The sequence below is a fragment of the Mustela putorius genome, unplaced genomic scaffold (assembly GCF_011764305.1).
Source record: "Mustela putorius furo isolate JIRA1106 unplaced genomic scaffold, ASM1176430v1.1 tig00537243_pilon_pilon_pilon, whole genome shotgun sequence".
In the NCBI taxonomy this organism is placed as follows: domain Eukaryota; kingdom Metazoa; phylum Chordata; class Mammalia; order Carnivora; family Mustelidae; genus Mustela; species Mustela putorius.
In genome coordinates this window covers 1,801,426-1,817,201 of record NW_025422382.1, presented here as the reverse complement: position 1 = coordinate 1,817,201, position 15,776 = coordinate 1,801,426, and the positions used below count along the sequence as shown (strand labels likewise).

At 35.1% G+C, this 15,776-nt stretch overlaps 1 protein-coding gene across 1 annotated transcript in view; it reads right to left on the bottom strand.

Moving 5' to 3' along the window:
* The window catches only part of UNC13C (unc-13 homolog C), a 568,731-nt gene that overhangs the window by 194,932 nt on the left and 358,023 nt on the right, over nucleotides 1-15,776 (bottom strand). The window contains exon 19 of the mRNA XM_045073496.1: nucleotides 14,882-15,015. Within this exon, the coding sequence (XP_044929431.1) occupies nucleotides 14,882-15,015 (134 nt within the window). The remainder of the gene's footprint in view (nucleotides 1-14,881; nucleotides 15,016-15,776) is intronic.

The following is a 15,776-nucleotide window of genomic DNA, read 5'->3' as shown; positions in this document are numbered from 1 at the left end:
TAAAAGAATGTGGAGAAACTTTTGGGATGATAAATATATTTGATATCTTAATGTTGGTAATTACAAGACTATGTGTTTGTTTTTTATTTCATCAGTTTCTGCTCTTCATTATCTCCTCATTTTCTTTGAGTTTAATATGATGTTTCTTTTCTGAATTCTTAAGAAAGTTTTTTAGGTAATTAATTTGGGAACTTTCTTCTATTGTTATGTGTATGTAAGGCATAAATTTCTTATAGGAACTACATTTAGCTGTATCTTAAAAAATATTTTGTTGGATATACATATTAATCCAGTCAGACTATTTTAAAATTTTAATTTTGGTATTTTTCTACTTTGAGAAGTCTCCAATTTTACTGTCCTAATTTTTTTTTAACTGAAGTATAATTGACACATAATGTTACATTAATTTCAGGTGTACCACATAGTGATTCAGTATCTCTATTATACTGTGCTTTGCTCACTACACCATCTTTCACAAGACAAGGCTATTACATAACATTGATTATATTCCCTATGCTGTATCTTTCATTCCCATGATTACTTATTCCATAACTTGAAGCCTGTATCTCCCAATCTCCCTCACCCATTTTGTCCATGCCCAAACCCCTTCCTTCTGGGAACCATCAGTTTGTTGTTCTCTTTATTTATAGGTTTCTGCTTTTTGTTTGCTTATTCATTCACTTTGTTTTTTAGATCCCATACATAAGTGAAATCGTATGTTATTTGTCTAATCTTAGATTGATTTCTTAACTTCGGCTCTTTTTGTTGCTGTTTTCTCCTTAGCTTATAGTCAAAGAACATATTTTGAAGGATTTTGATCTTTTGAAATTTGTTGAGATTTCCTTTACACGCCACCATGTAGTTAACTTTGATAAATAATATTTATTTTACATTTTTTCTTTTCTTGAACATAGTTTTGGTTATTTTTTCTGTACTATCTTCACATTAATTTTCTCTTCATTTGTGTCTAACGTGCTGGTAAATCCAGTATTATTTTCATTTGTTGTAGTTCTCAGTTCTAGAATTTACTTTCAAGTGCATAACTAAATATTTCCTTGTTGTTAATTTCTTAAATATATATTAATTACAATGATAACATCTGAGTATCTAAATTCTGTTGTACTAATCTCTTATAATGTCTACTGTTTTTTATTGAATGAAAGACTTTTTGTGGAAAATGTATATTCAATTTAGGTATCTGTAGGGCGTTAGTATTCTTCAGAAAGAATTTATTTTTATTCTGGCAAAGTGTTTTAGGGTTTGAGACAGATGACCTTTATCCATTTAGGGACCGAGTTTATTCAAAGTAGGTCTGTATTTTACTCATACTCCTAGCAGGTATCCCTTCGTAACCCAGGTTGTACGCTTGGGATGTTCACGTGGACCCACTACTTCACAGGGCCTGAATTTCACTTATGCTCCTGTTGCTGTGTTCAGCTTTCTCAGTTTTTCAGCTGCTACTTTCTGTCGAGCTTCTTAGGCTCTCAGTCTTTGTCTCTAGCTAAATCAGTTAAGGCTTCTAGGGAAGAGTGTCATCACATACCCAACACAGTTTTCTGGTAAATGCATGTGTAAATCATAAGAAATTCAAGGAGATAAACAAATAAATTTATATTGACTGGGACGCTTGGGTGGCTCAGTCAGTTAAGCATCTAGTGTTTACCTTTGACTGTGGTCATGATCCCAGGACCTGGGGATCATGTTCTGCATTGGGCTCTTGCTTGTCAGTGAGCCAGCTTCTCCCTCTGTCTGTAGCTGCCCCTGCCTGTGCTCTCTCTCTCTCTGGCAAATAAATTAAATCTTTAAAAGAAAATAACAATTGATGGAAGAGGTAAACTGTGCACCCCAATTAATAGTTGTAATTACCATAAGAAAAGACTCTAAAAGTGACTTCTAAAATACTTTTTTTCCTTTAATATGGTAGCCTTAGTGAGATAATTTCAAAACAAGGAACCTAAAAATTAGCCGTTTATCTCAGGATTTTCTCAATTACATAATCAATCAATGTCAAGTGTGATTTTCATCATTGAGAAACTGTGGGTTAAAAGGTCTCATCACTAGTATTAAATCCTCAACATGGCAAACCTACACCAAACCAAGCCACCATTTAAAATAAAAACAACACATAGAAAAACACACACTATATATAAAAACCAAAGGAATAATATTAATATAAAAGGAACTGTCATAAATCTATAGGAAAAAAGATGAGTATTAGAAAAAAATGGTTAATGGAATGGTCATTTTTTAATTATTTATTTTTTTAAAAGATTTATTTACTTATTTATTTGTGTGTGAGAGAGAGAGGACACAAGCAGGAGGAGCAGTAGGCAGAAATAGAAGCAGGCTCCCCACTGAGCAGAGAGCCCAATGGGGGGCTCCATCCCAGGACCCTGGGATCATGATTTAAGCTGAAGGTGGACACTTAACTGACTGAGTCACTTAGGTGTGTAAACCTGGTGATTCACAGACCTGTACCCCTGGGGATAAAAATATATGTTTATAAAAAATAAAAAATTAAAAAAAAAAAACCTCTCAGTCTACTACTTGCTAAGCTCTACTACTATGCAGGAGACATCTTTGGAGCTTGAGATATTTTTGTGATCTGTCATAGAAGTTTTGCTGATAGTGTATTATGATATGCTTATTCCAAATTTGGTTGCACTTATCATTACCGATGGAGATAATGGACACCCCCTGCTAGAAAAAAAAGAACTCAAAGCACGTTTAGTTATATAATAGTTACAGAGGGTCTTCTGAAATCTATACTTTTACTTTGCTACTTCTCTATGGTATTTTTGGTGCATTTAAAAATATTTCTTGGGCTCTTTCTTACAAATAATCTAGTTAAATAAAAAACATCACTATTTAACCCTGAACTAGAGAGTAAATGGAGTCATCAACCTCTGCCACAATGCACAGCATCTTCTCCTTTCCACAATTTTGTGGATCCTTCCATTATCAAGACTATGAAACCTGTGTCCCTCCCCTCTTCCACCCACCGCTTCCCTTATCCAAGCCTTAACCTTCGTTTGCCTCAAGACTTGCACTCCATTATCTATTTGCCTCCATTTCTCTCTCCTCCAGTACACTTCCATATTACCATGGAAATTACCTTTTAAAAACACAGGACATACTATTTCAACACATTTATTTTTAATTTTTAAAAATTTTTATTTATTTTTTTAATTTTTTTTAGTTTTTTAGGCCACAGTATTTTACACTACAGCTTCAAAACCATCAACTGCTTATAACATATTCATTAGCATAGAAAAGTATCAAATCATTAATGTTACTTTCTTGGCCAATGAAGATCTCATCCTGACTTTAACTTGTATCTCTACTCTCTAAAACTTTGATGCTCTACCTACCGAGCTTACTTATAATGTCTCAACATATCTGATGTCCCATATCTTCTCATTATTTTCCCCATCTATTCTCTTTCCTCCTGATTTTCCATTTGACCCTAACTGCCTCTTCCTTCAAAGCACAGCTCGTATGACCTCTCTCCAAAGTCCTCTGTTGCACTCAAGGCAGAATTAGCCATGATTTCTTAGCTGTGAAGGATAAGGGCAAAGAAAAGGATACCAAGACTATAAACTGCATCACAGCTCACTTAATATCAGGAGTTAGTAATTGTATTGGTGCTTAACTTAGTCTATCATTTATAAAAGGAGGTTTAATGAAATAACCCATCTATTCCAACACTGTTAGAATGTCTCCTGTTTTTAATTTGTAGCAATTAATACAAAGCATAAATGTTTTAAATCTTGAATCCCATGAGACACAATAATTTAATAACCCCATTATCTGCAAATCTTTGTGAAATAAGAAAAACAATCTAACTACTGCCAAATTTGATAATACTGATTCATTAGTCACAACAGATAAGATTAGAATCCATTAAATGTGAAGTATTATTTTGATATGCAAAGTCTGTCTTTGAAGAAAGTATTCTTTGTTACAAATGAGTAAGCAATGGTTCTGTTACCACATGTCTCGCAGGCAACAAGAACTTCATTGGTCAGAATCCAGGAGACATTTAGTTATCTGTGCTCTTCTCACATTCTTAAAAAAAATCACCTTTTGTTAATATGTTCTCCATTTAAGAACATTTGACACACATTAGTGCAATTAACTGCCATCATCATGAGGAGAAGGAACAGCTAAGAAGAATGAACTTAATTGAGCAAGACTCTGCTAGTAAATTATACACTAGCCTTACAAGTTAAAGCTGTATTAAAGGGAAACTAAGACATACTAGAACATTGCAGTTGAGTATCAAAGTTAGCTTAAATATTCAGAGTACTAATTCATCTAATGGAACATTTCCTTTGGTGATAATTTTTCTTTTTGTACTGAAATTCTCCTGCTCCTAAACCAAGTAGATCGCCAACACCATTTAAACCCAATTACCCTTTTATCTTTTTGTTTTCTCTTTATTTACAACCTAAGGCATTATTTTAATGAACTCAAATGTTTAAATAGATATTTAACTTAAACATGAAAGGTAAAATTGGAGATGGATCTAGGTTAACCATTATACTTAATATTTTATAAGGCCGTGTAAATGCCACCCAGCAGCAGCACAGAGGAGAAGATGGGCAGAAATGGCCTACAACCTTGCGCTATGTGCATGGGGGAAATAATAAATGGAATTTATTGAATTCAGATCATTGTTTCTCAAGCTCACCAAGTACCTCCAGGTTAGAGACCTGGAAGGAAGCAAGTCCTCATATCCACCATGTGGGGCAGGAAGCTTGAGGCATCAGAAAAGAGATGGGAATTCACACCTATAGAGGGTCTAGGCAATGCCAGGCTCTGTGCTAACTACTTTCCATGCATTATCTTCTGGAATCCTGATAATGGTCCTATGTCTTAAGTGGTACCTTCCAAATTTTTAAATGTGGAAGTCACCCTGAAAGACATTGCAAAACTTTTCTAAGTTCTCCTGGCTCCGTCTGTCTCACTTAGAAATATTAGATCACTAAACCACTCAAGTCACCTTTCCCTCTAAATACTTAAAACACAGTCATTTTTCTTTATTTTTACTTATTACTTATGCATTCATCTTATTCAAAAATATTAAGGTTATTTACAAAATTACTATAATAAAGTGAGATTTGCCTTGAAAGTAGAGAAACTAAAGGAAAAATGAGGCTATAAAAGTAAAATGAGATTAGACATAGAAATGTGTGCTGTTAGATTCTATAGAGTTATTAAATGTGGACCTCCGTCCTGACATTCCTGGCACCTAACCCACAGTGAAAAATTGATCATTTTTATCTATCTCAATTATTTAGGAAGCAAAGTTCTTTTAAGCAGTAAATTGAGGGGGGAAAAAAATTCATGGTTTCTCCTGAGGATGCCAGTAAGTATATACTGTTTATTAATATTTTTCTTCTGACAAATAACAAATTGCATGTATTTTTTGATTGGCTTATATAAAACTGCAATTGGTACCATTTGGCATATCTTGTGCACTTTAAATTTTTTTGTGAGTCATTACTGTTATAGGTTTATCGTGACCAGATCCAGACTAATCAGGAAAACATCAAAAATGTTTGGGTTGGACTAAAGGATTAACACTCATTGTTTTACTCATGGGATTTTTAATTTACAATTAATCCTTTTGTTTAATTTACGATTAATCCTGTTATCTTCAGAGAGATGCTGAGGTTCTGGTTCTGCCACTTGCTGGGTGTATGATCTAGATAGTTACTTAGCCTCTGCGGGCTTCAGTTTCATCATCTGCAATTTGGGGATGATAATAGTACTGATGTCATTAGAATTAAGTTTAGGATTAATTCAATCATTAAACTGTGTAAGTGCTTAGCACAACACCTGGCTCCAGTTAATTCACTATAGTTCCCTCCATGATAATGATCAATATTTAGAACATCTAGGTATCTAGTTGTGCCTAAATTATCTGGCAAGAAAGAACCCTTGAAAATTCAAGATGAAGCTTTTCCTTCCTTTATGATATGTACACAGAGAGGTAGAAAACTGCAATCTTCACAAGTGATTGAGTTAGTTCAACTCTTAGTATGCATTTTTATAAGAGTGCTTTTAGAAAAGTATCCTTAATCTTTTCAGATAATGTACTGTTCTGGGAATTTGCAGAGAAACACCTTATCTGTTTTAAGAATTCAAACTGGCTGTAATTAACATGAGTAAAAACTTTCAAAACAGCATCTTTTCTTTTGTACCTCTAGACAGATAGTTTTATCTCAGATTTTTTGGTTTTCTGATATCCATTCTCCCTACTGTAAACCCCAGCTCTGCACAACCGATCACGTGTAGGAAGCAAATTGTTTGCTCATATTCCAACAATTCAAACTGAAAGATTCCTTTACACTTTAACATTAGCCTAACTGTGCTTCCAGTGGAAGACATGAGTTGTTCCATGAAATAGCACACTGGGTTAGTCATGCTACTTTGGTTATAAGAATCATAGACTCAAGTTTTAACTACAAATAATTAACAGGTAATTTCTGTAAGCATAATTTGCATAATGGAGAAATAAGACTAAACTGCTTTGCATATTATATGGAAACCCAAGGAAAGCTGAATTCCATTTAACAGATGGAGCAATGACCAGTAGAGTCAGGCTTCACAGAACCATGGACAAGAAGCTTTCACAGTTGACAGCAGTCAGGGGAGTGCAGCACACAGCCATATAGATGGAATCCTCACTCAAGAACTCCAGCAATACCATGACTCTGATACTCTCACCATTTCTGCTTTCCCTTCCAGGTAGCCTTTTTCTTCTTTGACTGACAACTGCCTCATTCCCCTTCCATGCTGTTTATTTCCCATCTTCTGCTTATAATTCATTTATTCTTTTATTCTTAATTCTTATATTCCTGTATTCTTAATTTTTTAAAAAGATTTTACTTATTTATTTGTCAGAGAGAGCAAGCACAAGCAGGGGGAATGGCGGCAGAGGGGGAAGCGGGCTCCTCATTGAGCAAGGAGTCAGATGACGGACTTAACCCCAGGACCCTGGGATATGACCTGAGCCAAAGGCAGACACTTAACCAAGTGAGCCCCCCAGGCATCCCTGATGTATTCTTAATGTGAGATCACTTACTATACATATCTCCAAACCTATAACCTTTCAGTGTCTATTCTCCTTGTCCACTGTCTCATTCTCTGGATTTCTCAGTCTAAACCAGAGAGCAAACCAAGTTTTTCCCCATTAGGTTACCTCAACAAGGGACTATGAGGGAAAGAATTGAATTCCAGAATGACTTGTGATGTGGCAGACACAGTGATTGAGCAATTGAAGACCAATATTTAATTTTGTACATATCTCTTTTCCAACTAAATCTTTGGGTCTCCGACTTTGCTTAGTGCCTGACATATATTGAGTATTCAATATGTATTTGTTCAATTTAAATGAGAATGTTAATGAAAAATGATAAAAGTAAATAGAGCAGGAAATAAAAAATGGAATAAAAGTCTTTCAGCTAAGAGAAAAAAATTAAGCATTTGCCCTATCTTTCCTGTCCTTATTCTATTTCAGGGTAATCAAGTAAGTAAGCCTAGTCAATAAAGGGAAGCTCTTCATTACAGAAAAAATTCTAACTAACAAATATTGAAGGAAAAATATTACAGAACCACAATTTTGCAGTCCCTATTGGAATAAATGGTTTTTGAACTGATTATAAATAATCAAAAGCATCAGAGGAGAAGTCAACAGAGAATTCTAGAGTGCAGGGATCAGGCTGCAAGCACAGACTCATCTTAGCATCACCACAGGGGAAACAGCCAGACTTAATGTGACCCTTGACATGAAGGAGTAGGAAGTACACAGGATTATCTGTTCAGTATCTTGAAAAAGATCGCTAAAGGAACCTGAAAGAGCTTCTAACGTTAATATTCAAATCTGGGGAGTATCATAAATGGAGGAACAAGTTAAATATAAAAAAGAGGTCCAAAAAATTAGTGATCCAGAAAGCACAACATTCTAAAGGGCAATGAATATGGCCTCCATAAGAAGTCCATGGCATGGAGAAAAGAAAAGGGAAGGGACCGGAGATAGAATAAGAGAGTTGGGCTACATAGTTGCCAAATGTAGGATGTGAGCCTTATTTGGATCCTGATTAAAACAAATGTAAGGGGCGCCTGGGTGGCCCAGTGGGTTAAAGCCTCTGCCTTTGGCTCAAGTCATGATCTCGTGGTCCTGGGGTGGAGCCCTGCATCTGACTCAGCAGGGAGCCTGCTTCCTCCCCTCTCTGCCTGCTTGTGATCTCTGTCAAGTAAATGAACAGAATCTTTAAAAACAAACAAACATAAAAAGGCATTTTTAAGGAAAAACAGCAGTATTTAACTGTGGAACAGAAAACACAATACCATGGCATTACCGGCGATGTTATTAATTGTGATAGGCAACAAAATAGTCATCAGTTTTTGACATGAATAATGAAGCATGTAGGGATGAAATGATACGATGTCTGAGTTTTGCTCAAGAAAACTCAGCAAAGAAAAAAAAGCTCAAAGTATATATGAGGAAAATATGACAAAATCTTGGTAATTGTTGAATGTGAGTGATGGATATAAGGATGCATTATACAGATGCTCTATTTTTTAGAATGATAAACAGTTTTGCAAGACATTTTAAATTTTAGTGTTTACAGGTTTTTTTTTGGTTTTGTTTTGTTTTTGAGGGATGCCTGGGTGGCTCAGTCAGTTAAGCAGCTGCCTTTGGCTCAGGTCATGATGCTAGGGTCCCAGGAGTCTGGCATCGGGCTCCTTGATCAACAGCGAGCCTGCCTCTCCCTCTGCCTGCCATTTCCCCTGCTTATGCTCCCTCTCTCTGTTGGACCAATAAATAAATAAATAACATCTTAAAACAAAAAGAAGTCACTTCACTAAAAAGACAATTTAAAAAATTAATTTTTTACTGTACTTACACACGTTACACACACATAATTACTATATGTAACACACAATGTTACAGTAATTTTAGGCATACAACACAGTGATTCAACATCTCTATATGTTATACTATGTTTACAAGTGTAGCTACCACCTGTCACCATACAATGCTATTAAAATATTGTTGACTATATTCTCTTTGCTGTGCCTTTTATTCCCATGACTTTTTCATCTGAAACTAGAAGCTTATGCTTCCTGCTCTCTTCAGCAATTTTGCCCATTTCCATCACCCTCCTATCCAGCAAACACCAGTTTATTCTCTGTATTTATATCTGACTCTGCTTTTTGTTTCTTCTTCTTTTTTTTTTTTTTAGATTCTTCTTATGCTTGGAATTGAATGTTATTTGTTTTCCTTAGTCTGCCTTACTTCACTTAGCATAATACCCACAAGGTTCATTCACATTGTTGCAAATGGAAGCCACAGTTTAAACAAATCAACAGCTTTTAATACTTTGAACAGCATTAGCTCCAAAATAGAAAGAACAAGATAGAGGTCCCTGTTTAAAGTATCTTAAATCCAATCTCCTCAAGCAACAAATAAAATATTCTGGTTTTTTGTTTGTTTGTTTGTTTTTGTTTTGTTTTGTTTTTTAATGATTTGGACATAATGCTCTGGTTCATCCCACACCTTGAGAACATAAAAGCAGCATACTTTATCATTGCATATCAAATAGATCTTTGAAAACTGGTCCGTTTCCTACTCAACGCATTGGTCCTGATCTATATAATTCAGAGAGAAAAACTGAAACTTTACTATATGTATCTTTTGAAGGAAGCTAAAAGAAATTACAGACAGTATCCCTCTGGATTGCTCCAACAACAAAACCAAATTACAAGTACCTCCCTGAAAGGAGGTTGTCTGCACATTTGGTGCCCCAACTTATGGCTTCTAAGGGATGGGACCCCACATCACCTACATCTGAAAGTCAGTGGGTCTTGCATTCACGAGTCCCACAGGACTATAGCAAACAAAGCAGCAGCTTTTCAACACATATAGGAGCATTCCCCCCCCCCCCAGGGCCCAGTGCAGAAGGAATACGCAAAAATGTCCATTTTCCAAGTTTCTCCCTGGAAGGGGCTTAACTACATATTTTTCCAGTGGTTGCCTCAGGGTCTGGCTTCGAATTAGCCTGCATCTACATGCTGACTGCTATCCCCATCCCCCTTTGGGGGCACTGACAAGTCTTGACAAATGCTCAACTATGGGAGACTAAAACAAAACAAAACAAAACAAAACAAAAAACCCTGTGGCCTGGATAATCATAAATGCTTGAGAGACAACCTGGAACTCAGGCTGGGGTGACTGATGAGACCCACTGTCAAGACTGGGAGAGGTGGCTGTTTTTTCTAAAGTGCAGAAACCAAAACAGTCAAGGAAAATGAAGAAACAGGGGACTATGTAACAAACAAACAAAAACCAAGTTACATCACCAGAAACTGATTTTAGTGAAACGGAGGTAAGTGATTTACCCAATTGAGATCTCAAAATAATGGTTGTAAAGATGCTCACTGAGGTCATGAGATCAATGCATGAACAAAGTGAGAACTTCAACAAAGAGAAAAAATAGAAGGCAAAGAGAGAATCTTAAAAGCAGGAAGAGGAAAATGACTTGCTATTCACAGGAGATTTCCATAGGTGATCAGTGGACTTTCAGAGGAAACTGCAGACCAGGAGAGAATGAGATGATATATTCAAAAGGCTGAAAGGAAAAACAATAACTGCCAACCAAGAATACTCTAGCTGGCAAAATTGTCCTTCAGAATTAAAAGAGGTAAAGAATTTTTCCAGGTAAACAAAAGCCGAAGAATTTCCTCATCACTAAACTGATAGACATATGGATCAATAAATCAATAGAACAAAGAAAACAGAGTTACTCTCACAAGTATAGCCAACTGATTTTTGACAAAGTTGCCAAATTAATTCAATGGAGAAAGGATAATTCTTCTAACAAGTGGAATTAAAAAGATAAGCATGAAAAAGAAAATCCCGAAGAATCTTAAAATCTATATTATACCACGTACAAAAATATAACTTGAAATGAATCATAGATCTCAATGTAAGACATCTAGAAGAAAACTGTGATATTAAAAGTTGTTTTGTGGGTGTTGCAAAGATTTCTTAAATAGGACACAAAAAGCTCAAATTATAAATTAATAAATTGGACTACTCCATCAAAAATTTTAAAAAGTTCTTCAAAAGATACTAGTAAGACAACGGAAAAAAGTCACAAATTAGGAGAAAACAATGCAACATTTTATCTGACAACAGACCCTTATTTGGTGTATATAAAGAACAATTATAACTCAATAATAAAATGATAAACACCCAATTTGGAAATGGTAAAAAGCTTTTGAACAGATACTTCATCAAAGATATATAGATTGCAATAAACTACGAAATGATGGTCAACATCAGTATTTAGGAAAATGCAAATTAAAACCAGAGTAAGGGGCGCCTGGGTGGCTCAGTGGGTTAAGCCACTGCCTTTGGCTCAGGTCATGATCTCAGGGTCCCAGGATCGAGTCCCACATCGGGCTCTCTGCTCAGCAGGGAGCCTGCTTCCCTTCCTCTCTCTCTGCCTGCCTCTCTGCCTACTTGTAATCTCTCTCTGTCAAATAAATAAATAAAATCTTTAAAAAAAATTTTTTTTAAATAAATAAAAAGTAAGATGCCACTATACACCTATCTGAATGACTAAAAAAAATCCTAACCATATTGAGTTTTGGCAATGTACAACCACTTTGGAAAGAAGTTCAGCTATTTTAAGAATACAAATCATGTACCTACCATGTGACCCAAAAGAAAAGAAAGAATATGTCTATGCAGAAACTTGTAAACAAATATTCATAGCAACCTAACCTGGGGGCAAAAAAAAACACAATTTTTTACCCTAATCCTAAAAGAGGAATGGAGGAACATTTGGGGGTATATCTTAGAGTGGAATATTACTCAGAAATAAAAAGTATAAAAAATTAAATAATACAAAGTATTGCTACACACAACAACCTGTTTGAATCTCAAAATAGTTGTGACGAGGGAAAGAAGTAGACCCAAAAAATGTACATATGATTCTTTTACATAAAAGGGTAAAATTTCTAAACTAATTTATAGTATCAGAAGTCAGTCTAGTGGTTGCTTGGAGTGAGTACAAAAGGCACATGGAAACTTATTAGGGTGACAAATATATTAATTATCTTGATTGTGGTGAGAGTTTTGTGACTAGATATATATGCCAAAACTAGTCAAATTATATAATTCAAATGTGCTGTTTTACTGTATTGAATTATACTTCAATAAATGTTAACAAGGGAGAGGGAGAACCACACCTTACTATCTGAAAATAATTAATGGTTTTCAATTTTAATAAAATAGTGAAATTTTTATGAGCATCTAGAAAGCTCCTTAATAAATTTTGAAAATGTGAATAAATATTGCTCAAATACTCTATTGTACCTATTTTTTTCTTTTTTTGGTAACTTTTTTTCAGTGTTCTAAGATTCATTGTTTATATACCTATTAATAATGAAGTAGGAACAGAAAGAAGAGATGTTAACTACATATAAGCTTTACTTTAATTTCTTTATTCATTCAACCAATATAAATGCCTGGATATATACTAATATTAAAAAAGCAAAACAAAACTCTTTTCTCAAGTGTCCATTCTATAATTATTATAAATTGTCATAAAATTTGAATAAGTCTTTAAAATAGCCTCAGAATCTGAGCAAATAAGATCATGAAACATAGATTCCAAATACCAGGAAGGCATTCAAGTTTTTTTAGGGCTAGGTGCTCACAGGAAAAAAAAGTGACTCTAAACACTGACATTAAATTAAAAACAAAAATAAAAAGCAAAACAAAGATATCTCTTTCTTGTCTCATTGCCTCTTTTTATACTTAGTAGACTTAACTTAGGTCATAATTTGAATTTTTGCCATAACTGAATGTATTTCCTCCACTTCTTTTTATATAGTTCCAAAAAGTCAAATAAAATCTTTGTATATATTTCATAGTATATGATTAAAAATAATTCTGGGAAACTTTGATTCCATGATTTTATGATATATCTTTTACTAGTCATACCTGGATTTCTAGTATTTGGTAAATGTAAAGAATTTCCCTGATTAGAAGGAAAATCTTTTTCACGTAACTTTTAATTAGCATTTCTGAGAAAATCGCTATTTTCATTCAATAGTGATTTTACCAAATGGCCTATACCAGATCAAGGGCATAAAACATGTATTGATCTCCCTATCTTCAGGAAATCTACCCTGTCTCAAAGAAGGTCCAAAGGATGAAGGAGAAAACATATTTGTTCCATAAAGCTGCCCAAGATGAGTGGATGACATGTCATATATTAAAAGAGAAAGGCACCTGGGTGGCTCAGTCAGTTAAGCAACCAAGTCTTAACTTCAGCTCCATTTGTGATCTCAGGGTCATAGGATTGTGCCCCCCCGTGCGGCTCTGCACACTCAGCACAGAGTCTGCTTGAGATTTTCTCTCCCTCTCCTACTGCCCCTCCCCATATTCATGCTCCTTCTCTCCCCCTCTACATACATACATACATACATTAAATACTTTAAAAAAATAAAAAAGAAAAGAGAAGATACAGTCCTAACCTATCAGAAGAAAGTAAAACCACAGAGTCTCTATAGAGGGTCAGAGAGGTAGGTACTCTGGTCTTTAGGCAGAAAAGGTGAGTTTAACAGGGCAAGGGAGAAGAACATATAAAGGCAAACTAATGACGTTATCATGGTTGCATATCAAAAAGGATCAGTTTCTTCACAGTTAGGAACTGGGGGCAGGTGAAAATCGACAGTTATGGAACAAGCAAAGGAGGAAAATTGGGACACTTAAATTTATTCCTTCTGTACCTGAAATTTCAGTTGAATTCAACACAAGCTTTTTGACACTGCCTTGACCATTATAGAGAAACAATAAAACAAGTTCTCTATAATAAGTCTGAATCTATTTCATGTTCTACTTCATGGTTTGTCTATTGCTATCCTTGCTGCCCAGAGCATTTCAGGTCTTACCAGTAAGTCAGGACATCCTCTCCATTAATCACATTGCAAGTGCCTAGTTTTGTAGACTGAGCTGTTATTTTGCTTTTGCTATATAGCCATCGACATGTAGGCAATACGATAAATCCTAAACAGGCAACACTGAGGTTGCCTGTTTAGGACTGGAACTTCGATATTATCTAATAATATATGAGGAAACTGAGACTCACGGTAATTAGATAATTTGTCCAAGTTCTCATAGCAAGTGACATTTTGATAAATTAATAATTTTAGACTCTTCTAGAATCTGTTATTCTACAATGACCATGAATTTCAAGTCATCTGCTTGTCTCTCTGCTCATAATTTGCAAATTCTATGCAGGGGGGCATAGGCTTAACACTGTTACTTGAGAAAATGGACTTATTCTGTTACACACTGTAATACATCCATGGGACAGAACGACTTTGAAAGCAGGTGTTCTTTTGACAAATCTTTATTATTACAAAGTCACAATGAAATATGTTTACTACCAACTTTTCAACATTTTAGCTTTAGGGGAAGTGCGATGGGATAGTTTTGTGGGTTTTGTTGTTGTTGCTGTTCTTTTTGAGACAAGGAGGTAATTAAGAAGGGAACAAATGAAGAAACTTTTCTACATCAAATAAAAATAAATTTTGGGAACTCTTTGTCTCTATATCCAAAGAATCTCACTCGATGGGGCTTGAACTAAAAACTCATCATATCACCAAATTGATATTTACTGCTAAACATACAAATATCCTGCTTTATATAGCTTAATTTTGGAAAACAATTTTGGAAAACAAAATTTTCCAATGAGAGTATAAATCATGAATACAAACCATCTTCCCATATTTTATGTTTTCATAACTTCAGTGAAATTAAATCCATTCATTTCCAAGACAAGGTACTTACTGATTTAGGACAGGTGTGTACGCAGTTTTATCCTCATCAATAATAGTGACCATCAGTGTAATCAGCTGGGGCCAAAAATCCAAATTCTTGGTGGTCGGTCCTTGATCTTCCCGAGGAATGTCCTGTTTCTTACTCTGCTCACAAGGTCACACAACATGTAAAAGAAAAGAGTAAATGATATGAGTTTAGTTTGTCACTGTCAAATGGAAGGATTAGAGAAAAAGTGGCTCTGGACAAATTCTTAGGTTATGTGAGCCAAAACTATTAAATTCAGGTTTCCCATAGGATACAGTCACAACAGCCAGGCCAGGCTTGCATTTCTACATCTTTAGTTTTGAATTGGAGGTCGTACTTTCTAAATTGCAGTTCATTATTATTGTAAAAATCATCCCTTTAAAGTGGCTTCTTCCAAGGAGAGATTTTGAATTCTGTGTGTTCAAAGGGGTGTGTGTGTGTGTGTGTGTGTGTGTGTATAATATATCCTTTCTAAATATTTTGTCCACAGTCACATTGGTGGTAAGTGTGCAGAACTCAGGGCTGCCTGGTTACAAAGCCAGTACCATTAAATTCTACAGTATATAAGTGTTCTCTGAATGGCATGGACCACTCTACTTCCACCCACAAATGTGCCTCGTCAACTAAAAGTTATGTATCTTTCTTGTGTGTGTGTGCATATTTAAATCATATTTGAATCCTTGATTTATCATGCTTACTGAATTCTCCAGCTCTCACCTCTCAGAGTGTTTCGCTGGATGATCTAAGTTTATAATGAGATGAACAGAGTACAGTAACAATCTTGTATGTTTCACATATCAACATCATACTCAACACATACAATTGTTTTCTTTGGTGGGTAATCTTCTTAGAGAACTTCTTTTACATTTACTTACATTAC